This window comes from Aquarana catesbeiana, linkage group LG02, assembly GCF_042186555.1.
Source record: "Aquarana catesbeiana isolate 2022-GZ linkage group LG02, ASM4218655v1, whole genome shotgun sequence".
NCBI classification, from domain to species: Eukaryota; Metazoa; Chordata; class Amphibia; order Anura; family Ranidae; genus Aquarana; species Aquarana catesbeiana.
In genome coordinates, this window is record NC_133325.1 from 355,914,674 (window position 1) to 355,941,201 (window position 26,528).

Sequence of the window (26,528 nt, forward strand, 5' to 3'; positions counted from 1 at the left end):
GTTTATTCATTCCACGCTGGCACTGGGTTTTTTTCCTGCCGCTAAATGCCTATGCACGCTAGGACACACAGGCTAATACAGAAGGCCATTTAGAGGCAGGGAGGGGGGGGGGGGGGAGGGGACACACAGAGTTAAAATCCCTTTAGTGGCAATTGATGCCCAGTGTGCATAAGGCCTTAAAATGCATACACTTCTATATACAGTCAGGTCCATAAATATTGGGACATCCTCACAAATCTTATTCTATACACCACCACAATGGATTTGAAATGAACAAGATCTGCTTTAACTGCAGACTTTCAGCTTTAATTCGAGGGTATTTACATCCAAATCAGATGAACGTTGTAGGAATTACAACAGTTTGTATATGTGCCTCCTACTTTTTAAGGGACCAAAAGTAATGGGACAGATTAACAATCATCCATCAAACTTTCACTTTTTAATACTTGGTTGCAAATCCTTTGCAGTCAATTACAGCCTGAAGTCTGGAACGCATGGACATCACCAGACGCTGGGTTTCATCCCTGGTGATGCTCCACCAGGCCTCTACTGCAACTGTCTTCAGTTCCTGCTTGTTCTTGGGGCGTTTTCCCTTCAGTTTTGTCTTCAGCAAGTGAAATGCATGCTCAATCGGATTCAGGTCAGGTAATTGACTTGGCCATTGCATAACATTCCACTTCTTTCCCTTAAAAAACTCTTTGGTTGCTTTCGCAGTATGCTTCGGGTCATTGTCCATCTGCAACGTGAAGCGCCGTCCAATGAGTTCAGAAGCATTTTGCTGAATATGAGCAGATAATATTGCCCAAAGCACTTCAGAATTCATCCCGCTGCTTTTGTCAGCAGTCACATCATCAATAAATACAAGAGAACCAGTTCCATTGGCAGCCATACATGCCCACGCCATGACACTACCACCACAATGCTTCACTGATGAGGTGGTATGCTTTGGATCATGAGCAGTTCCTTTCCTTCTCCATACTCTTCTCTTCCCATTACTGGTACAAGTTGATCTTGGTCTCATCTGTCCATAGGATGTTGTTCCAGAACTGTGAAGGCTGTATTCACTCTGGTGAAGTCTTCTCTTGATTGTTGACTTTGACACACCTACCTCCTGGAGAGTGTTCTTGATCTGGCCAACTGTTGTGAAGGGTGTTTTCTTCATCAGGGAAAGAATTCTTCGATCATCCACCACAGTTGTTTTCCGTGGTTTTTCAGGTCTTTTGGTGTTGCTGACCTCACTGGTGCGTTCTTTCTTTTTAAGGATGTTCCAAACAGTTGATTTGGCCACACCTAACGTTTTGCTATCTCTCTGATGGGTTTGTTTTGTTTTTTCAGCCTAATGATGGCTTGCTTCACTGATAGTGACAGCCCTTTGGATCTCATATTGAGAATTGACTGCAACAGATTCCAAATGCAAATAGCACACTTGAAATGAACTCTGGACCTTTTATCTGCTCCTTGTAAATGGGATGAGGGAATAACACACGGCCATGGAACAGCTGAGCAGCCAATTGTCCCATTACTTTTGGTCCCTTAAAAAGTGTGAGGCACATATACAAACTGTTGTAATTCCTACACTGTTCACCTGATTTGGATGTAAATACCCTCAAATTAAAGCTGAAAGTCTGCAGTTAAAGCACATCTTTTTCGTTTAATTTCAAATCCATGGTGGTGGTGTATAGAGCCAAAAAGATTAGAATTGTGTCAATGTCCCAATATTTATGGACCTGACTGTACTTTTTGCAATGTTATAATGCTCAGTTTATAGGTAGGTGCTTAAGTTTACAAATCCCATTTCCTTTATTTCAACATTTGCCTTAATGGCTAGCTCAATTTCATATGTAAACATAATAAGCTCCACTTACTTTAATTGACACTTTAGTGTCCTTGTGGGCCAGTTTAAGTGCATTATGGAACAGCTTCAGGTCCTCCTCCAAAGCAAGTGTGGCCGCTGGCAGTTTCTGCTGATCATGGTCTATATGTTCGGCTAACTTTCCAGATGGATCTATGAAAATTAACCTCTTGCTGCCTTTCAGACCAGTTAGCAGTCTTTCGTGGTATTTTGTATATTCCCTCACCCAGGAGTTACAGTTGTAGATATAAACTGCTGTCACATTTTCATATGCAAAGCCAGGAAAAACCACAAACCATTTTGAAAGGAAGTCTGTTTTAAAGCGATTGCTGGGCCCAGCGTGAGTAAGATCTACCACTATCTCATATGGCTTGGCATAGTATGGCTTTAAAGTCAGAAGAACATGGTAGATCAGCAAGTCTCCATTTATTTGGCCAGTCTTGAACCTGCAAGGCAAAAAAAAAAGGAAGCATAATTGTCTATTGGAACCACTAAAAGGATATAAACCCTACTCCAGCCAAACATTTTTTTCTTGTTTTTGAAAAGAGTTCCAATAGGGTTTTATTTCCACTTGGGATAATATTGCAAATATTTTCCCTCACTACCAGTCCCTGTAACGCCTGTACAAGAAACAGGAAGCGTGTATTATACCTGGACAGAAAAGCACAGACAATAACGGTTTTTGTTATCAGTGTCCCTGCTTCCATAACTCCCTGGTTTCAGAAGTGAAAGGGAAACACACGAATTGGGATATAGACGTGAATAAAGGCTTAACAAAAGGGCTCCAATGATTCCTTCCCTTTTGAAAACAAACAAGCTTTGGCTATAGTTGGGCTTTTAGGCAAGAGCTCAAACATGATTTATTTTTTAGTTTTCTCTAACAAAATAGTAAAACATAAAATATCACAGGTAAATATTGAATTTCAAGCTTATGGATAGGTTTCTAGAATCAAGGTATGTGTAGCTTGGTCCGTGACGGAACCCCCTGGGAGGAGAGTACACATAGCTCATTTTAAATATAACATAAATACATGCTAAAAATCTAGGTAGTACTTCTAGTACTTCCTAATGAAGAAAATCTGAAAAACGAATAAATAATTTAAAGGATAAATTAAACTGGAGGTTGGATGAGGAGGAGAAGGGGGAGAGAGTCGCCATTTGGAACCCCTATGCCATACAGTTGTGCTCATAAGTTTACAGAATTTATGATTTCTTGGCCATTTTTCCAAGAATATGAACACCACAAAAACTTTTCTTTCACTCATAGTTAATAAATGGCTTCAGCCAAACACTATCAAACAACTGTGTTTAGTTTTTAAATCAGAATGGCAACAGAAACTACCCAATTTACCCTGATCAAAAGTTTACATACCCCAGTTCTTAATATGGTGTATTGCCCCCTTTAACATCAATGAAAGCTTGAAGTCTTTTGTGGTATTTGTGGATGATGCTCTTTATCTTCTTAGATGGTAAAGCTGCCTATTCCTCTTGTCAAAAAGCCTCCAGTTCCTGAAAGTTATTGGGCTGTGTTGCATGAACTGAGATCTCCCCAGAGTGGCTCAATGATATTGAGGTCAGGAGACAGATGGCCACTCAAGAACCTAAACGTTATTCTGCTGTAGCCAATGACAGGTCGAATTGGCCTTGTGTTTTTGGTCATTGTCATGTTGGATTGATTGTCCAAGTACGTCCCGTGCGCAGCTTCCTGGCTGATGAATGCAAATGTTCCTCCAGTATTTTTTGATAACATATTGCATTCATCTTGCCAACAATTTTGACAAAATTTCCTGTGCCCGTGTAGCTCACACATCCCCAAAACATCAGCAATCCACCTCCTTACCTTTCATCATAGGCCTTGCTGACTTCTCTCCAAATGTAGCATTTGGGATTGTGGCCAAAAAGCTAAATTTTGGTCAAATCACTCCAAATGAATTTGTGCCAGAAGGTTTGAGGCGTGCCTGTGCTGTTTTGCGTATTGTAAGCGAAATACTTTGTGGCATTTGCGTAGTAATAGCTTTCTTCTGGCAACTTGACCATGCAGCCCATCTTTCTTCAAGCGCCTCCTTATTGTGCATCTTGAAACAGCTAAACCACATGTTTTCAGAGAGTCCTGTATTTCACCTGAAGTTATTTGTGGGTTTTTCTTTGCATTCCGAACAATTTTCCTGGCAGTTGTGGCTGCAATTTTAGTTGGCGCCCCAACAGTTTATGTTTTCAGGATTTCCCTCAGATAAAAGAGCTGTGGCAATTACTAAGGCAGTGAAACTGATCAAATCACCTGTGAAAAATAATGGAATGCCTGAAAACATGACCGGTTGGGGCGCCTTGAGGACTGGAGTTGAGAAACACTGGTCTACTTGACCATGGTTTGGTTTCAACAGAACCCCTCATTTCCCACTTCTTGATTAGAGTTTGAACACTGCTGATTGGCATTCTCAATTCATTGGATATCTTTTTATATCCCTTTCCTGTTTTATACAGTTCAACTACCTTTTCCCTGCAGATCCTTTGACAATTCTTTTGCTTTCCCCATGACTCAGAATCCAGAAACGTCATTGCAGCACTGGATGAAAGATGCAAGGGTCTGTCAGGAGTCCAGAAACTCATTGGCCTTTTATACACACACACACACACTATTTACAAGTAAACAGATCACAGGTGAGAAAGGTTACCTTCAATAGCCATTCAAACCCCTTTGTGTCAACTTGTGTGCATGTTATCAGGCCAAAATTACCAGGGTATGCAAACTTTTGATCAGGGTCATTTGGGCATTTTCTGTTGCCATTATAATTTAAAGAGAGTAAACACAGTTGATTGATAATAAATGGCTTCAGCCAAACACTAACCATGAGTGAAAGAAATGTTTTTGTATTATGCATATTCTCTGAAAAATGGCCAAGAAATCATAAATTCTGAAAAACTTATGAGCACAACTGTATACAGTTGAACTGAGGAATATCTGGGTTTATGCTGCAATCCCTGGGGAGGAGTTATGGCATGATGTACTATATTGATATAATTATTCATTTAAGATCAATTTTGTCTCTATTTAGATGGCAGCGACCAAAGTCTGCTAGATCCTGATGAAGAGGACCATGTCCATGAAACGCGTTGAGCAGAAAGACATATAAATCACTGCAGTGGTTGAATATGACTATTTTATAATTGTATTTTATCATAAGCTTGTGATTATGTTTAATCTTAAAAAGAAATTAAATAAAATGTTTAGAAATGTTACTAAAGTTCTGTGCCTCAAAAGTCCCACATTTTTATTATGATTATAGTTTTGATACGTCAAATTTAGGGATGTGGCATGCAAATTGATTTACCTTTGATCAAATAAAATATCACATACAATTCTACAATAAAAAAAATACCGAAAAGTTTGAAAAAAAAAGTTTTCTTTGTTATAAAATTTTGTAAATAAGTAAGTTTTCTGCGGCTCTGACCAGCACCGATGGGCACTGATAGGCATCACTGACAAGGAGACATCTGGCAGGCATTAGTAATGGGCACTTACTGGCACCATTTGTGGGCACTGAATGGCATATTTTAGGCACCGGGTGGCATCCCGGGTGGCATACCTGGTCATCCATCTGTGGTGGTATATTTTATTTATATATATATATATATATATATATATATATATATATATATATATACACACACACACACACACACACACACACGCACACACACACGCACACACACACACACGCACACACACACACACGAGATCAAAATTAGAGAACCTACAATTTCCTAAATTTCTAGGTATCTGCTTCGTCCTATTTGAAAAGACCTAAACCGGAGTAAAAGAGCAGTTTTGTTAAGCATATTTCATGAGTTGCAAATATTTTGAAGCACAGAATAAAAAAACCTCAATAAGATTAGAAAAAGGACACTGATTAAAATTAGAGAACACTCTGAAACACCTCCCAGTTTACTGGTGGTAATCTGGCACCTTGTGCTAATTTTTTTTAATTATCTGACACACCCTATTTAACTGGCAGCTTAAAGTGGTTGTAAACCCTCCAAGACAACTTTATCTCTTAGTAATATAGATAGCACAGGCAGCTGATCGCTGCCTGTGAAAGTGTACTCACTGTTTTCGCTTTCATGGAAAACATCCTGCAATCAAAAGTGACGTCATGCGCTATTGCGCAGAAGGTATTTTCATTAACAGCACAAAGTGTGCCATTTCTATCCCCCCTGCATGCCGGGACATTTGTATGGACGAGCTTCCCCTCAGAACGGCATACAGGGAAGTCTCACAATGCTGCTCTGATCATCTCCTTCCTGCTACTCCCCGAGGTAGATCGAGATATAGGCTTGGTTACGGCGCATGCGCAAGATTTCCAAAGGGAAACAGAGTAAGGGCGGAAGTGACGTCCAGAAAAGATTCAGAAAACCGTAGAAGCAATGGTGCGGCCAATACCTGGAAATGGAGATATTATAAAGATGCTAAATATGGTATTTACAGACCTCGTTTTAGGCCGATTTTAATGTATTATCCTTTGTAATGAGTTATGGTATTTGGAAATTGAAAAAATAAGAAAAATCATCCGGGGTTTACTTCCTCTAACTTTCCAGTTTACACTGACTTTGCAAGATGGTGAGCCATTCTAAAGTGACTGAAACCCTCCAACAGTAGGTTGTCCAGATGAAGGCCAAAGGGATGACCCTTTCAGCCATAGCAAGAGAAGCTAGTCATTCCAAATCTATAATTTCTAGAATATTGGATGTTTACAATGTCACAAACTCATTCAAGTCCTCCAAGAAGGCTGATCATCCACAAAAGACAAATGCAAGAGAGGACAGGATAAAGATAAGAATCTCGATGGGCAAACAGTTAAACACTGCAGCTGCAATTGTTTAACAGAGTAGGGATCCATCTCATCATACAGTGTCTCGCCCTTTAAGAGAATTTGGACTGAAAGCCCACTCTGCAGTGATCAAATCTCTCATTAGCGGAAAGACTCAAATAACTAGACTAACCCTTGCTGAGGAGCATGTTGTGTGGACAGGGGAGTACTGGTCCAAAGTTCACTTTGGTGATGAAAGCAAGATTACATTTATTTGGGTCTGATGGGAAGCATTATGTTCATCGTCAAACTGGGGAAAGACTGAAACCAAAGTGTGTAAATTAGTCAGTGAAAGGTGGGAGGGGGAAGTGTCATGGTTTGGGGGATGTTTTCTGCAGCAGAAGTTGGGCCTCCTATACAGCTACATGGCAGAGTGAATGCAAATGTTTATCAGAACCTGGAAAATCCTTGGCGACAAAGTTATGGCCAAGAAACCCACTACAGTCACCGGACTGTGGAAGAGACTGAAAGAAGAGTGGAACAAAATGACACCAGAACAGTGTGAGAGACTAATGATATCCTGTGGCTGCAGATGTGCTGAAGTCATTGAAAGCAAGGGCCTGTACACTTTATACTAATTGTTGATTGTTGTAACCTTCAGAAATTTTTGTTGTAATCTTTCTCCATGCTACAGTCATTGCTGTTCTCTAATGTTGATCATTGTGTTTTCTATAAAATAAAGGATTTATTTTGTTGAAGCACCTTGGTTATTTTGAAAAACACTTTTATTAGTATGGTATAGCCACAACAAAATTCCATCAAATGTTGAGCAATGAAGATTCCCTAATCTCTGAAAAAATCAAGTGTTCATGAATTGTTCTCTAATTTTGTATATATATATATATATATATATATATATATATATATATATATATATACATATACATATACACATACACACACACATATACATACAGTCAGGTCCATAAATATTGGGACATCGACACAATTCTAATTTTGTTGGCTCTATACACCACCACAATAGATTTGAAATGAAACCAACAAGATGTGCTTTAACTGCAGACTTTCAGCTTTAATTTGAGGGTATTTACATCCAAATCAGGTGAACGGTGTAGGAATTACAACAGTTTGTATATGTGCCTCCTACTTTGTAAGGGACCAAAAGTAATGGGACAGATTAACAATCATCCAAACTGTCACTTTTTAATACTTGGTTGCAAATCCTTTGCAGTCAATTACAGCCTGAAGTCTGGAACGCATAGACATCACTAGACACTGGGTTTCATCCCTGGTGTGATGCTCTGCCAGGCCTCTACTGCAACTGTCTTCAGTTCCTGCTTGTTCTTGGGGCATTTTCCCTTCAGTTTTGCCTTCAGCAAGTGAAATGCATGCTCAATCGGATTCAGGTCAGGTGATTGACTTGGCCATTGCATAACATTCCACTTCTTTCCCTTAAAAAACTCTTTGGCTGCTTTTGCAGTATGCCTCGGGTCATTGTCCATCTGCACTGTGAAGCGCCGTCCAATGAGTTCTGAAGCATTTTGCTGAATATGAACAGATAATATTGCCCGAAAAAACTTCAGAATTCATCCTGCTGCTTTTGTCAGCAGTCACATCATCAATAAATACAAGAGAACCAGTTCCATTGGCAGCCATACATGCCCACGCCATGACACTACCACCACCATGCTTCATTGATGAGGTGGTATGCTTTGGATCATGAGCAGTTCCTTTCCTTCTCCATACTCTTCTCTTCCCATCACTGGTACAAGTTGATCTTGGTCTCATCTGTCCATAGGATGTTGTTCCAGAACTCTGAAGGCTTTTTTAGATGTTGTTTGTAAAACTCTAATCTGGCCTTCCTGTTTTTGAGGCTCACCAATGGTTTACATCTTGTGGTGGACCCTCTGTATTCACTCCGGTGAAGTCTTCTCTTGATTGTTGACTTTGACACACATACACCTACCTCCTAGAGAGTGTTCTTGATCTGGCCAACTGTTGTGAAGGGTGTTTTCTTCACCAGGGAAAGAATTCTTCGGTCATCCACCACAGTTGTTTTCCGTGGTCTTCCGGCTCGTTTGGTGTGGATGAGCTCACCGGTGCATTCTTTCTTTTTAAGGATGTTCCAAACAATTAATTTGCCACACCTAATGTTTTTGCTATCTCTCTGATGGGTTGGTTTTGTTTTTTCAGCCTAATGACGGCTTACTTCACTGCTAGTGACAGCTCTTTGGATCTCATATTGAGAGTTGACAGCAGCAGATTCCAAATGCAAATAGCACACTTGAAATGAACTCTGGACCTTTTATCTGCTCCTTGTAAATGGGATGAGGGAATAACACACACCTGGCCATGGAACAGCTGAGCAGCCAATTGTCCCATTACTTTTGGTCCCTTAAAAAGTGGGAGGCACATATACAAACTGTTGTGATTCCTAAACCTTTCACCTGATTTGGATGTAAATACCCTCAAATTAAAGCTGAAATTCTGCAGTTAAAGCACATCTTGTTCGTGTCATTTCAAATCCATTGTGGTGGTGTATAAAGTCAAAAAGATTAGAATTGTGTCGATGTCCCTATATTTATGGACCTGACTGTATATATATATATATATATATATATATATATATATATATATATATATCCCACCGGAGCTTAAATGTGCTACAGTCATTTGTGCTCTGCAGCAGTGACGGGTTTGTGAATTATTTTGCACAAATTATTCTGGTTCAAGTGGACTGAGGCATTGATACTGCGTAAAACTACCTTCATACAGTTATTACAGCAAGCGTGTGCGATATACACACACAAAGTGTGAAACCCAAAGTGACTTAGTGGCCTGGCATAAAGTGAAACCATTAAACACTGCTGGATACTGGGTAAGGTAAATTGCTATATTCAACTATATTGATCACAGATGTGCTTGTGCAAAACACTCAGGAAATCTGACCACTAAACAGATTACGTCAGGTAGCAAGTCAGGTAGCAAGAATGCCATTTTATCACTTTCATGACTCAGATGCGACACATTAACACTCCTTACAATTTAGTCGCCGCCAGCTACGAAAGGATGAGATCGCTGATCACTTTTTGCACACTTTTTCTTTTGTTTTTACGATTGCACCATTAATGCTAGCATTTCATACAGCCCAAAGCAATGGGCAGGTCCCTTTTTTGATGCTAGAATAAAGTGCAGCATGAGCAAACACAGAACAGGAAATCTGTCATCTGTGGTTTTGACTGAGGAAACTTTACCAAAGCAGAAAAAAAAAATCTTTTACTCTTTAGCATACAAAAAGATTTTGCACGGAAGAGCAGTCTAACAAATGAAACCAGGGAACCTTATCTAAATTCTAAACAAAGACTTAAGGTAAGTTAAAACACACTTACAAGTGTTAATCTAGTTAATTTTTTAATCATCAGCCTAATTCGGAATATTATAACTTTGTCCCTACTTAAGAGTTTTATTGTTATTTGGCTTTACTTTGTCTTAGCCCTATGCTTGGAATGGCAGACAGCTGTTGCAGCCCTTTACCTATTTGACTGACCTGACCAAGCATATAATTTGCATGAGGTCAGACAATTGGCAAAATTAGCGGTAGACTTTGGGTAACCTCCAACCTGTTGCCTGCCTGCCTCAGAAACAGCAGTTCCCATCCCGACAGCTTCCTTTAATTTGAAAATTTTAGGCAACTACCAGCCGAATCAAACAAAAAAGCTTCTAGCACCAATCAAAGGGATAGAATATATCATCTAAAAAAGGAGAAATGAAATGGAAATCTACCGCTTTTGGTAGAAGTGGCAGGCACAGTCTCAAGCATTTCCTCCTACAGTAAGTATATGAGTATGCCAAGAGCAGCGCAGTAAAGATATCATGTCCTTCACTGAACTTTCATAAAGGATAATAAATAGGTTAATACAAATCCTTCCTAATCCTATCCAAAAGTAAAAACACAATTTTCCAAGATGATTTTATTTTCTTAAATATGTTACATAAAAGTTCAATGGTTTTAGCACAATTCAGAATTAAAGAAGAAAATTAAAATCTAACAGGCACACTTTATTGTGGAAGATACTTACTACATATCTTCTGCAATAAAAGCTTTTTACTGTCTGACCTGACATGGAAACAAAGTACACAGTCTGCAATTAGTAGCATGCAACAGAAGCCTCCAGATGCCTGCATATCAAGCCTGTTTTTTTCCAATGCCATGGGTTAGCCTTTAACCACTTGCCTACCGAGCATTTACACCCCCTTCCAGCCCAGGCCATTTTTCAGCTTTCAGCACTGTCGCACTTTGAATGACAATTGCGCCATGCTACACTGTAAACAAACAAATTTTTTTATCATTTTCTAAACACAAATAGAGCTTTCTTTTGGTGGTATTTAATCACTGCTGGGTTTTGAAAAAAAATTTTGAAAAAAAAGTTTACTTTTTTCTGTCAGTAAATTTTGTAACCAAGTAATTTTTCGCCTTCACTGATGTGCGCTGATGAGGTAACACTTATGCCGCACTTATGGGCACTGATATGTGGCACTTATATGTGGCAGTGATGGGCATCAGTGATTGCCAGCACTGACTGGAATCGCTAATGGGCACTGATAGGTGGCACTTGTGGGCACCGATTGCTGCCGCTGATGGGCACTGATTTGTGACACTATTTTACATTATTGTAATCAGGGCACTGATGATCAGTGCCCCGATTACATTCCTAGCTGTCCCCTGTGAGGAGATGCCGCTGATCGGCTCTCCTCTCCTCACATACTGTTAATGTGAGGCAGAGATCGCTGATTACCGGCACTTCCTTGTTTACATGTGACCGGCTGTGATTGGACACAGCCGATCACATGGTTAAAGAGCCGCGGAAGCCGCGCCACTGCCGTGTCACTGGGGACCCGATGTGCGTGCCTGGCGGCCACGATGTTCGCCGGACACCCGCGATTGCCCGGAAACACAGCGGGACCATGGATCTGTGTGTGTAAACACACAGATCCTTGTCCTGTTAGAATAGAGGAGACCGATGGTGTGTTCCCAGTACAGAGGAACACCGATCGGTCTCCTCCCCTTGTGAGTCCCCTCCCTCTACAGTTAGAATCACTCCCTAGGAAACATAATTAACCCCTCGATCACCCCCTTCCCTGCCAGTCACATTTATGCAGTAATCAGTGCATTTTTATAGCACGGATCACTGTATAAATGTGAATGGTCCCAAAAATGTGTCAAAAGTGTCCGATATGTCCACCGCAATATCGCAGTCACGATAAAAATCGCAGATCGCCGTCATTCCTAGTAAAAAAAAAAATAGTAATAAAAATGTTATAAATCTATCCCCTATTTTGTAGACGCTATAACTTTTGCGCAAACCAATCAATATACGCTTATTGCGATTTGTTTTACCAAAAATATGTAGAATACATATCGGCCTAAACTGAGGAAAAAATTTGTTTTAAAAAAAATTGGATATTTATTATAGCAAAAAGTAAAAAAAATATTGTTTTTTTTTCAAACTTGTCACTCTACTTTTGTTTATAGCGCAAAAAATAAAAACCGCAGAGGTGATCAAATACCACCAAAAGAAAGCTCTATTTGTGGGGAAAAAATGATAACCATTTCATCTGGGTACAGTGTTGCATGACCGCACAATTGTCATTCAAAAGGCGACAGAGCTGAAAGCTGAAAATTGGCCTGGGCAGGAAGGGGGTGAAAGTGCACTGTATTGAGGTGCTTAAAGTAGATGTAAACCCTCACATATACCCAGTGAAGTGAACAGCCTCAGATCATACACAGGGATGAAACAAATCTCCCCACGTTTTACATGTAAATCTGCTCTCTTCAGCTTTATATACTGTTTAGAAAGTTCAGATTGAGTTAGGAGATTTTCTCTTCCTGTTCAACACTGCAGAAAAGTCTGGACATACAGACAAGACAGCTGATTGGAGGAAAGGCACACACCCCCCTCTCCTCATAGGTAGAGATTTTCAGAGCTGATTGTTGAATCGTTCAGCAGGCTGATAATTTATAGCATCCTCCCAAATACAAAACTCAGGCTGCTTTTATTATATGTGAGGGAGAACTTGTCAGGAGTTATCAGGCTGATAACAGAAGAATGGAGCAGGAGACAGCTATGGGAAATAGTGCTTTGAAGAGAGCTAACAAAACACTGCAGATATATATGCTTCAAATTTCATGAATTGAGTTTACATCCACTTTCTAGTACACACGATGAGATCATCGTCCTTTGCAGTAAAAACGTGCAGTTGAGCTGCGTGGTTTTAGCCTCAGCTTTATTTTTCATTCAAGTACATGGTAACTCAGACACATATGAGAGATATGAAATGTTGGGGTAACATACACTTTGAGCTGCAAACGCTGAGAATGGTGTAGATATGCCGCAACTCTTTGCAGTGCAGCAAAAAATTACCTGTTATCTTGTAGCTTGGGTAGTCCTGCCCACTGGATGCAACCTATTAAACTGAATGGGGGTGCCCAACAACTGCAATGCATGCAGTTGTGGCATGCTACTGCAGGGTTTATGGGGCTAAAAATGGTGGTGAGGAGGCAAAGCAACACCTTCTCATCGCATGTCAAAAGACCCATGCAATGAAATGCAGATCCTATATCAGAAAGCAACAGAAGTGTAAATGAGGTCTAAAGGGCATGTGGGTTCAGTTCCACCTAAAGCTACCCAATACAGCATATTGCTAAAACACCAAACTTTTCTGCAATGTTGCGACTAGTTTTTAAAATTCACTGGGTCAACTGAAAACAACCATTCGTTTTTTGAAAATAAAATTACTTACTCTGCTGTGTTAGCTTTGAGCCTATGACATCAAATTTAAAGTGAAAATAGGGACAACAAATGAAAATATTCAGGCTGGGTTCACACTGGTGTGATGCCAGACATCACATGTGATTCGCACCACATGCCTGTGCAGTGCGAATTCAGCCATACAGTTTGTATGGCTTAAATCGCATTCGCACCAGAATGGTGCAGGACCCTTTTTTGTGTCAACACTGGAATCAGACTGCATGGCTGTTCAGGCCCATGCAATCCAATTCCACAATTCGCACTGCATTCTGCTAACAGATTAGAGGGTGTCATTAACTTTATATTGTTAGTATGAATGTACTAATGCGCAAACCAATAACACTAGTGAGTAGCTGCCAACACGAAATATGTTCCCACACAGTGATAATTAAAAAAATAAATGTGGCGCTTTCTCAGTGACCAAAGTGCTAACGTTATATAAATCCTCAAGTGATATGATATTGAAATATCCAAATATACACAAATAAAACAATTCATCAATGGCCAAAAATGATAAAGTGCTAGGTGCAAAAAATTTTCAATACAGAAATTATTTCATAAATAAATGTTATCAATCACAGTGCGAAGTAATAATATATAGTCAAAATTAATAGTGCAATAAAAATCAATGAGTTCAATATACTTAAAGTGCAATAAAACAGTGCAATAATAACTTGTAACAAAACAAAAGTCCATAAAGTGCTTGGTGCAGTAAATCTTCAGTGCACGGAATAGTTCATAACCGATCACAGTGCAAACCAATATATCCAATTCCTAAATAGTGCTTTCACCATCCGTGTGTAAAGCGTGCCCCAGCCTCTCACCTCAAAGGAAGACCCCTACGGGTCTAGTTGCATTTGTGCTGAATCTCTCATAAGTAGCCACAGCAGTAAGCTCTTTGCATGTAATCCTCTGCTAGTCAAACCTTCTCAGATACAGGCAGTACCACTAAAGCATAACCATTTCCTCCACTTTTCTCCAATAAGGTTCACATGTAATAAAAATAAGTCTCCATGTGTAGCATTCCAAAACAAACGGTCATTTAAAAACGTAACAACTCACATATAGACTCACAATCGTCAGCTTTCACATATATCAGGGACTTCTGGTCGCGACCGCGACCGGAAGTGACTCTCACCCAGCTCCTCCCTACGCATTACGTTACTGCTCATGTGACTTCAAGGGTATGGAGTCGGGTGAACTAGGCTGGTTTAAATGCAGTCCTTTGTTGCCATATCACTGTTATTTGGCACATCTATATGACTATATATAATTACTTTGCACTGTGATTAATAACATTGATTTATGAAATAATTTCTGTATTGAAGAATCTTTGCACCTAGCACTTTATAATTTTTGGCCATTGATGAATTATTTGTTTGTGTATATTTGGATATCATTTCATTATCACTTGAGGACTTATGTAACATTAGTACTTTGGTCACTGAGAAAGCGCCACATTTATTTTTCATTAACTTTATATTGACACCCACAGCAGTTCGCAGAGAGCAGTGTGAACTGCTTGCGATTCAGATGCGATGCGAGAACCCGCATCGAACCAGTGTGAACCCAGCATCAATGAGCAGCTACTACTACCCATTGAGCATAAAAATGCTAAAGTTCAAGAAGACTACTTCCACCTGGGTTTTATGTAACCCCCTGTAGAACAGATACAAACCAATGATGGTCAGTAGGATCGCTTGTTCTTGAATCCTGTGTAAATTCTCCTCTCTCCGCTTCCTACTTAACCAATCAGATTCAAGCTTCCAAGGTAGAGTTGAACCATAATGGTGGTAAATGTCTCAGTACTGGCAGGTGTTTATGTTAAGTTTTTTGTAGGCAGGAATGAGGGTGTTCCAGCATCACCAGCAGAATGTGGCAGACAGGTGAAGCGCATCCATGAGCAAATTAAAATCTTAAAAAATAAGTTCACCTTTTGGAGCACGTTACACCCCTATTTTGCAACTTGCTCCAGCACCTTTCCCCAAACCCCCTGATCATCCCCCTGCCTGTGAAAGGAGGGAGGGATTCTTCTCTCAGCACTATTAAGCACCCACATAGTCTACTGAAAAGTCCTCCAACTTTCTAACAGAATGCCCATACAGAAGTACAAGTATAAAGCTAGAGGAAATGTCTGCAGGAGCCCAACATTGCCCCCAATCCACTGATTGCAGGTACAATGCTCTGCAGGCTCCTGAGCACGAAAGCATAAACTAAATTTTTTAATATTTAAAAAAAAAAAAAAAATGTGCATTTTATAAAGGTGACATTAGCCTTTAAAGCCCATGTTTAGATAAAAAAAAAAAAACGCTCCAGTTATAATACTCCCCAGACTCCAGTGCGCTGTACCAAACAGAAAATCCTCTCTGCCACTGGACGGCACTTCTCCTCCAGACTAAATGATCCCCACCTCCTGTGAGCCCATGGAGTCAAAGGCCCAACACCCCTGGAGGCCTGATATCAGGCCACTCTGAATCCACAGTAATGAGGGCACCATTCTGCAGCATTCACGACCTACCCACCACCAGAGCAAGAAGGGGACCCACCACTTTTTCGCTAAGACACACTTAGTTAAGTATAAAAATGTAAAATATATACGATGTCGGTACAGAAAATGAGAGGGATGGGGAGGCACAACTTGGGCTTTAACCACTGAAAAAGTAGGCTATGCTGTCTCAAGGCATATAAGGATTACATTTAACAACTGGAAATTTCCATTTTGACTGGAGCGTACCTTGCATCTTTTCAGTGTCTTAGTAATTTGAAATCTAAAGCTTACTCTGCAATTTGTCCAGCTTTGCTATTTAACAAAATAAGGCATTTTGTTGTATTTTTTTTTCATTATAAATATACATGCATGTTTTACTAGCTACAAAAGCGGTGTTAACAATACAATGTTTTCCCTGCAGCTAACCAACGGTAGCTCTGAAGAGGATGCTGTTCCTTCTACATCTTGCGATATTGCTGCTTTCCTTCAGTTGTAAAGCAGAAGTAAATAAGACCTATTCTACTGGTTTACAAGATAAGGCTTTTTTAACAGATGTTAACGGCACATTCAACATTTTGGGCTTGAACTGGTCTGATACTACTAATGTAACCTCATCGTTTAACATTGCAAGCCAGTCAGTAAACCAGGAATTGTATACACCAGGATACTCAAGAATGACAACTATACTAAAGATGGCAGCTGAATCTACAAAGATGAAAACAACCATGCAGAAGAAAGCATCTGAAAATACAAAAACCACCATGCAAACGGTAGCATCCGAATCTACAAAGATGACACCATACACCACAACAAAGAAACCATTCGGGTTTACAAATCGATATGCTGGCAACCATTCCACAAACACACCATGTGTCTGCAAAGATGATAGATATAAAACAGGAATAATGATTTGTGCCATCATAATAGCTGTGTTAGTGCTGATTTGTGCAGCACTGATCATATGCTCTGTGGCCCTGGCAAATAAAGTGTCCAGTCTTAAAACCAAGCTAACACAATCAAAGCGACAGGCAAGAAGTAACGGGGACTTTTTAAGTGCATCAAGCATTTTGTGGCCTTCTGGAATGGAGACATGGCAAAAAAAATCTCAAACAGCCAACCAAACCATGGATGAAATTTCTTTGGGTGAGACAAACAGTAATGATGAGAAGCACAAGCTTATGACAGTGCAAACAATAGAAAAAATAAAAGATCCCACGGAGGACAAAAAAACAAGCTCAAATGATGAAATAATGACTATTGTATCTACAGTAGAGGTCTAAAGGATACAATATTTAATATATAACAACATTTATACTTATTATGCTGAAAAATTATGTTCAACCTTTAATTAAAATTTTGTATTGAATGCTTTTACGGTTGCTTTTGTATTCAAACTCATGCCTGGAGGAGGAAGGGTTAATTACATGCAGTTTTTTTATCCCACTACTTTTTTTTAAACCTCGACAAATACACAAACTGGGTACATGTAGTGTTTATATTATTACAACCTTTTACCTGTATAGAAAAAGGCCTATACTGGTCGATACTGGCTTTGCAAAAATCAACTTAAAAAAAAAAAAAAATCATTTAAATATACCAAATCACAGTAGTATACATGATGGTGCCAAATATTTTGTTTAATTTGCCTTTTGTGGTGTTGCCAGCTATAAAATCCTAGTCTTCAAATGTCACTTAAGTTGTTCAAGAAATATTCTGAAAAGGAAATGGCAAACTATAGTAAACCTCTAATTCAATCTGTCACTGCCCCTGTTTTGCACTACATTCTTGTTTGTAAAAAAAAAAAAAAAAAAAAAAAAAAAAGGGATAGACACAGATTGAGAGAGAAAATGGGTCAGTACTGGGAGACAGAGAGCATATGGGTCAGTACTGTGAGAATGAGAGAGCATATGGGTCAGTACTGTGAGATTGAGAGATATGGGTCAGTACTGAGATTGAGAGAGCTTATGGGTCAGTACTGGGAGATCGAGAGAGAACATGGGTCAGTACTGTGACAATGTGGGTCAGTACTGGGAGATTGTGAGAGCATATGGGTCAGTACTGGGAGATTGCGAGAGCATACGGGTCAGTACTGGGAGATTGCGAGAGCATACGGGTCAGTACTGGGAGATTGCGAGAGCATACGGGTCAGTACTGGGAGATTGCGAGAGCATACGGGTCAGTACTGGGAGATTGCGAGAGCATACGGGTCAGTACTGGGAGATTGCGAGAGCATACGGGTCAGTACTGGGAGATTGCGAGAGCATACGGGTCAGTACTGGGAGATTGCGAGAGCATACGGGTCAGTACTGGGAGATTGCGAGAGCATACGGGTCAGTACTGGGAGATCGAGAGAGAACATGGGTCAGTACTGTGACAATGTGGGTCAGTACTGAGAGATTGCGAGAGCATACGGGTCAGTACTGGGAGATTGCGAGAGCATACGGGTCAGTACTGGGAGATTGCGAGAGCATACGGGTCAGTACTGGGAGATTGCGAGAGCATACGGGTCAGTACTGGGAGATTGCGAGAGCATACGGGTCAGTACTGGGAGATTGCGAGAGCATACGGGTCAGTACTGGGAGATTGCGAGAGCATACGGGTCAGTACTGGGAGATTGCGAGAGCATACGGGTCAGTACTGGGAGATTGCGAGAGCATACGGGTCAGTACTGGGAGATTGCGAGAGCATACGGGTCAGTACTGGGAGATTGCGAGAGCATACGGGTCAGTACTGGGAGATTGCGAGAGCATACGGGTCAGTACTGGGAGATTGCGAGAGCATACGGGTCAGTACTGGGAGATTGCGAGAGCATACGGGTCAGTACTGGGAGATTGCGAGAGCATACGGGTCAGTACTGGGAGATTGCGAGAGCATACGGGTCAGTACTGGGAGATTGCGAGAGCATACGGGTCAGTACTGGGAGACTGCGAGAGCATATGGGTCAGTACTGGGAGATTGCGAGAACATATGGGTCAGTACTGTGAGATTGAGAGAGCATATGGGTGAGCACTGCAACACAGAGAGCATATGGGTCAGTGACATCGAGAGACCATACAAATCAGCACTGAGAGCAACGGCAACCAGGATTTGTTACGGTCTGTTTCAACGATATATTTATACACACTTTACTTTGCGTTTATGAATTTGTGTACATATATTGACAAAATAAGACTAGGAAATTGAGATCAGAAAATCATAGGAAAAATGCCGCTTTTGAAGAGATTGTACAATAATCGATCGTTAGTACACAGCTTTCGAAAGCCGATTAGGACAGGTCATATGAAACTATCCAACAGGACACCACTTACAAATTTTTATTTTGTCGTAACTTTAGTAACCTCTTCATTTTCAAAATGGAGACTAGCATGCAGGAAAAAAAAAAAAAACAGACAATCATTCATACAATAATCTCATTATGTGTACCAGACTAAACTTCTTCAGCTGGCTACTGTCTGGCTGCTCCATGATGTATCATGAACAATTAATTTTTCTGAGACAATTCAAAAACGCATAGGAATGCAAAAAGCTAAATTTCACTTCACAATACACCATGTGTTTATCTAAGCTGCCCCAACTTAAAACCATGTAAAAAGAATGCCGTTAAAACTGAACCAAACGTTCCGGCCATCTTCTCTGGTGTTGTAAACTGAGCTTACAGCTCTGTCTCGGTCTGGATGCCAAGATGACTGAAGTGATGTCATCCCATGATGGCTAATGAAGAGGCCTGAAGATCAACACTCAGACATTGCTGGCCAGGGACCACTGGACAGGGGAGTATTAATACCTTTAGCTTTGCTTTAAGCTGGATATTTTATCTTTTCTGCTGCCATCTTCAAGCGTGAATCCTGAAGAAGCAAATGTAGCGAAACACATTGATTTCACACGCTTGTACTGTTTATAATGGTCTGTCCAACCATATCACCCTTTTTCCATGATGTGGTTTTAACAAGATGGCATCTTGTTATTATGATGTGTTTTGTTGCGCAGTATTTTTTGTTTTGTTTTTTCTCATTGGTTTGGCACATTCTAAGTCCCATTCCCTTGTTGATTGAGAGCTCCCCTATCCATTGGACATGGTTCCCTCCCCTACAGGGAAAAATATTTTGTGGTTTGGCATGCCAACTAATGGGATGGTGCCACAGTGAGATTACATGTATGCTATTACTGGGTTCACACTCCTTTCGCTATTAAGCTGGATATGTACAATAAAAAAAACCCTCCCAAGCTAACAGTGCTGAAGAGTGCAAGCACCAAGCATCTATGCAGTGTTCGTCCTAGGGAATTTTTGCTTCTGCCAAGCCCAATCTCCTTTGTGGTCCCTAGACTCGCTTGTCTCATTTGTAAGTACGAGACCACTGTTGGGGTCTCTGAAACAGACTTCCTTGTGGTGAATGAACTAGGATGTGCTAAGCTCTGAACACTTTGGGGTTCAAAGACTCAGTATGTCGGCAGCAGCTGAGTAAACTGAACCGCCCCAATCTGCACTGGCTGCAGTCGGTTGAGGCATTAGAGGAACTAGTAAAGGCTTTATATCACTATTATAAGTACCTATTACTGCCTGTAAAATATAAACAGGGTGTTTCTCAGCCCCTTGTGATTTGAAGGAAAAAAAGGAAACCGTAAATATACAGCATCACATATAGAATATGTTGCATCCATATTTAGGGTGTAACTAGAACTTTCAGGGCCCTAGTGCAAGAAACCATGAAGGAAACGCCCGACCGGGGCACTTACCACTAATCCCAGGGCCCGTTACTCCCATCGTGAGACACTTTAATACGGTCTTGCAGCAGAACACCTGCCTGCCATCTTGAGGTCTCCCACAGTGGCGGAACACCAGAGCCCAATCGCAAGTTCGACCTTTGTGACCCTGGTAGTTCTCCGCAGCAGTTGGTGGGAGGTGGGGCTAGGAAAGCATACAGGGGCCCACGGCATGTGGAGGAACCGATGCCCTTCATTTCCCTCCCACAGCAGCTGAATGCCTGCAGGAGGGAGGAGGAGAAGTAAGTATTCAAAGACTATATGGAGGGATCGGTTCAACTACATGCTGTCCTATCAAGGCGTACAGGGGGGGCCATACAGGTCCCCTGGAGCATGGGGCCAGGTCGCAATGGTGACTCCTGTACGTATGCCCCTGGGGTGTAACATGCAATATGCTGCTAATCTCCTGCCTCCCACTGCCAGAACCCCCCCCCACTGTAACAGTAGACGGGGGTTTCTCTCCTCTGCAGCCACTGTTGTGTTTAAAATCTGCGCAGCCAAGACATTCATTCAGTGATCGGAGAATGAATAAACTACAAGTCCAATCTCCCACCGCAGCACTGCATTGCACTTTCTCTGCAGTCACACCTGGCTGTTTTGAATCGCAGGCAGAACCACTGGGATTCTACGCGTGATTTCAAAAATCTCTGGTAAAATAACAAATTGCACAATGCAAATTTTAGATGCCATTCATTTTACTGCACCTAAAATTAGGGTGCAGTTCTGGTGTGATTAATCATGCTGCAATCACGTGAAGCTTGTCGCCCAGTTCAGGAGTTGCTTTTGGGTGGCAAACTTCATGCAATGCGGTTTGTTACATGATTTATTACAGCAGAACCGCACTGCTTTATTAGGTGGCATTAAAATTAATGTGGATAGGGGCTCTTATTGCGCTAACTCAATTAGTGAAGAAAAATGAACAGCTGCTACAAAAGAATGTGGAAAAAATTCTATGCAAAAGATCAGTGAAAAATGTAGCACTAAAAATATAAAATAAAAACCATTGAACAATATATCAATTATTGTGTGTAAATAATACAAACTTTGTGATAAAAATCAATCTCAAATATAATGAATATAAAACAGAAGGATGCCTAACATCCAGACTGGAAAGCCAAAAACTCTCATCCGAAGGGCCAGTAGAAGGACCCTGCTGACATTATCAGGGTCCTTCTACTGGCCCTTCGGATGAGAGTTTTTGGCTTTCCAGTCTGGCTGCTTAACATCTGAGTTCCAGCCCCATGGTTATCTGTACGATTCCCTGGATCGTTTTGGAAATCTGCTGATCGGGCTATCCTCGCTTGATTGACTCGTCGCTGACATTCGAGTCCACTATTTCCAGTATGAGTGTACACCCCTTATCTTGGGTGGAGGACACACTATTCCTGATGCTCTACATGCCAGCTGAGGCCTGTGTACCCCACTTCTGAGTAACAACTTTTCGTGGTGGACTCGTATGTTTACCATAGGATTGTTTCACCTTTGAGACTTTCTCACTTGTGTTTCTTCTCATTATTTACATGTTCTGTTTTATATTATATTTGAGATAGATTTTTATCACAAAGTTATTATTTACACACAATACTTGATATATTGTTCAATGTTTATTGTTTTATATTTTTAGCGCTACATTTTTCACCGATCTTTGGCATTAAAATGAATGGCATCTGAAATTCGTATTGTTCGATTTGTCATTTTACCAAAACGTTTTGAAATCGCGGGCAGAATCTCAGCGATTTTGCCCATGATTTCAAAACGCTCTGGTAAAATGACAAATTGCACAACTTGAAATTTCAGATTAAAAATGCACAGGTGTGAATGCAGCCTGAAACTGACAGCTCATACAGAAGTACGAGTACAGAGCTGTAGGCAGTGTGTGCAGGAGCCAAAATTACACATGAGATCACAAGTGAAAAAAATAAAAGAATGCACATTTTTTCAGCGGAATATATGTGCATTTATTATTTTTTTTAAAGTAAACTCAGCCGCCATTGGGCAGCTGTCCCCAATGGAAGAACACAGTGATAACTGCTAGCGGCTAAAATACCCGCTAGCAATAATTGCATGTAAAATCCGACAGGCTGGTTGTACCGAAGTTGATCGATCAACTTACGTCCATTCAGGCTTCTCATACATGGTTTGAATCTTGGTTGGTTCCTGTTGAACTGGCTGGGATTCAGTCTATGGCTGGCTTTAAAGCATGCCTGCATACACAGTAGTATACAGTAATGCAAAGGTTAATTTTGAAATACATTTTTGGCTTCAGGGAACTCCTGCAAAAAATGATATTTACAGCTCACAGTAGATTAGTGTGATGATCAGTGGGAAGAATGTGCCTAATATTTATGTTCATTGGGTAGAATCTCTCCTCAGATAACTAAAAAGATTAATGGTGTCTGTGGTTACTCATCTGAGAAGCAGAAATTGCTTATTGCTCAGGGAACCCCTAGCAACCTATGGAGGAACCCTGGCTGAGAAACGCTGCTCTAAAGTAATAAACTATAAAAATTGTTTTAATGTGTTGCCTACTTATAATTTTGAATTGTTTCACAAGTGCAATTGATCCCCAAACTCCAAATCCCTATTTTGAGTGGTGATATGACTTTCAGTTACAGGGTGGCCATGTTCTTTCCTCATGGTACAAACTATGTCGTAATGTAGCCAGCTTCTCTTGCACACTAAAAAGATGGACTAAGGCAGTGATGGCGAACCTTGGCTTTCCAGATGTTTTGGAACTACATTTCCCATGAAGCTCATGCATTCTGCAGTGTACTTAAGCATCATGAGAAATGTAGTTCCAAGACATCTGGGCCAAGGTTCGCCATCACTGGACTAGGGACTTGTAGAGTGGATAGAGCACTGTACATGACCACAACATGCATTGCTCGTTTCAAATAAACTGAAGCGGGGAGAGAAAAGGAGAGGAATTGAAGTTCACACTGGACATTACAAAAAGGCAAAAAAAAAAATCATCTCCCATGTAAGGGGTTGTACAGGAAAAAAAACACGTCTCACATCTCAATTTACCAATACATCATGAGATACTGAGTCCGGTGGAAGATCTGGATCAGGAGTGACATGATGATGTGAAAGTTATGATCAAAAGGCACATTTACTTTATATATCTGGTGAGTGCAAATTTTGAGGGGAGCGGTATCACGGGGTTGGGTGAAGGATTACTTTATGCACCCGACTAATACCCAAAGACACACTCAGAGGAGAAAGCTTATAAGGACACACATTTCATAGGGTGCAATCATGAATTATTCAGAAGGTGTGCTATACACCGAATGAAAAAGAGGGAGGGGGGGATTGGGACTTTAAATGAGGTGCGCATGATGCAGCCCAATCACACTCACAGAGGTGCAAACATATGTATGTTTATTGAGGACCAATGATCAACATGGCATAAAAACGCATTGCATGCATTAGACATAAAATCGCATATAGACAATAAATCTATGTATATACAACCATGGGACATGGGTAGGTACAATTATGCATCTTAATCCCCCAAACAAGATAAAAGTCATGTGAAGTAAAAAACATCTGAAAATTGATCAATGTGTGTTTGATGCATCAAAGGTAGGCCCGACGCTGCGTTTCATGGACTTCAATCCACTCTTCAGGAGCCAGATGCATCTACATTCTATAAAAGATGTATAAAAAGCTTGGGCCTGCCTTTGATGCCTCAAACACACATTGACCAATTTTCAGATGTTATTTACTTCACATGACTTTTAACTTGTTTGGGGGATTAAGATGCATAATTGTACCTACCCATGTCCCATGGTTGTATACACATAGATTTATTGTCTATATGCGATTTTATGTCTAATGCATGCAATGCGTTTTTATGCCGTGTTGATCATTGGTCCTCAATAAACATACATATGTTTGCACCTCTGTGAGGGGTGATTGGGCTGCATCATGCGCACTTCATTTAAAGTCCCAAACTCCACCCCTCTTTTTCATGATATTAAGGATGGGGGCGCAAACTTTCCCTTGCATCCCAATTAAAGTCCTAAGTTCGGTTTTCCCCCCATTGCTTGCTATACACCGAATGAGCGCTGCTTTTGCTTTATCGATTATAATTGTGTGTTTTCGTTATAAGCAGATGTGTTATAAAAAAAAAACAAAAAAAACAACACACATACACAATCAGAAATGATTTTATGAAAAAAGGATTACAGGGCCACCAGAGAATGTGTATGGATTATTTTTTGGAAAATATGGATATAATTTAGTATCACTTTAGGTTTACTGCTACAGGGCGACAGCTGTGTGCCAAGTGTGTCCTTGAGCCGGAGGGAATGTGCCTGCCGGCTTGGCGGTGCTGCAATTCGATCCAGCACCAGATACCACGCCCAGGCCAACGATTTTTGACTTGGACCTGCTGATCAGTTCTAGCAAACCACAAATCTTCCTGTGCTTGTGTTTACAAACACAGCGAGATCATACAGTGAGTGTAAGCACTACACTGACACTAACACACATAGTTAGGCACATTTAATCCCCTGATCACCCCCCTCCTGTTAACCCTTTCACTGCCCTGTCAGTGTCATTAAAAGTGTACAGCGTTTTTTTGTTTTTTTACTGATCACTATTAGTGTCAAGAGTGACGTCAGAAAGCGTTAGCCTCAATCCCAGATAGCGACAGTTTTCCTGCCACATATTCTCTTTTTAACCCGATTGCCCCCAGTTAACCCGGTCACTGACCCGTCACAGTGTCATAGTACAGTGTACAGATTCCGATCACTGTATTAGTGTCACATGCAATGCCATATAGCGTTGGCGTCAGTTTGCCCACCACATCAAAAAATAAATTTTTTAATCGCCAGTAACATTATCACACACTTTATAAACCTTCCATTACTAGTATAGTGTCTAAACAGATCACTCTCTTTGATCAGAACTATACTAGCATCCCCAATAGTATAGTGTCCCCAAAAACACAGTATCAGCAGGATCAGCCCTGACACATGCTAGCACATTCTTCTACTTCTCCCGAGTAAAAAGATACCAGATGCAAGACATTTTTGGCAGTCTAGCTACATACAGAACCCCAAAATCCAATAAGCACCTTCAGGCTTTTAAAGGGAGTTATTTCCTTATTTCACTTCCTGACTACCTAACACAGTTTTGTAGGCCCTGAAATACCAGGATAGTAAAAAAAACATTCCTCAAATGACTAATTTCCGGAAAGTAGACACCCCAAGGTATTTGCCATGAGGCACAGCGAGTATTTTGCAGATCTCGTTTGTTGCAACAATTTTTTGGAAAACGAAGAAAGAAAACGAAAACACAGAACAACCTTGCAGAATGAGTACTAGGGGTTCCAAGACATATGATACCGAGAGGTGGCATGACATCAAAATCAATCAAATTTAAAAGAGAAGCTTGGGAATGCAAAAAAATAAACAATCATACTTACTAACAAGCTCTACAGTGAGAACTGAGCAATCGAAGAACACCGATCGCTCAGTTCTCGGTATTCAGTCTCCAGAGAGCCAGTGACTATCAGTCTTCCAGTGGCTCGCTGAAAGGTTGAGCTAGCTGCCGATCCAGACATCCGGGTTGATGGACCAGGACCGGCTAAGGAATGTCTGCTAACAGCGGGCTAAGACCGTTTTACTGCAAAATTGTAATAAAGTAAGCGCCAACAGGTATATTAACCTCAAATGTAATAAATACATCCTTTAGTAAACACCATCCTAAAAAGTTCATGGATAAATGTCAAAAAGACCATAGGTATATGCACTTCGGCAGCTTTCTAAATAAGAAGCAAACTC

The 26,528-nt window shown here is 40.7% G+C and overlaps 2 protein-coding genes across 3 annotated transcripts in view; one reads left to right on the forward strand and one right to left on the reverse strand.

Annotated features, from left to right (window-relative positions):
* Positions 1–26,528, reverse strand: part of NF1 (neurofibromin 1) — a 496,399-nt gene that overhangs the window by 136,038 nt on the left and 333,833 nt on the right. For both annotated transcript variants that reach the window (XM_073615002.1, XM_073615001.1), the window contains one exon: positions 1,866–2,298. In XM_073615002.1, coding sequence (XP_073471103.1) covers positions 1,866–2,298 — 433 coding nt within the window. The remainder of the gene's footprint in view (positions 1–1,865; positions 2,299–26,528) is intronic.
* On the forward strand, positions 9,878–17,345 carry EVI2A (ecotropic viral integration site 2A). The gene is made up of 2 exons (XM_073617945.1): positions 9,878–10,047; positions 16,397–17,345. Exon 2 carries the CDS (start codon positions 16,422–16,424, stop codon positions 17,253–17,255), a length of 834 nt encoding a protein of 277 aa, XP_073474046.1. The 5' UTR covers positions 9,878–10,047; positions 16,397–16,421; the 3' UTR covers positions 17,256–17,345.

Bases quoted from the DNA above. Each gene is read 5' to 3' on its own strand.
- EVI2A (XM_073617945.1), top strand. From the start codon at position 16,422: ATGCTGTTCCTTCTACATCTTGCGATATTGCTGCTTTCCTTCAGTTGT.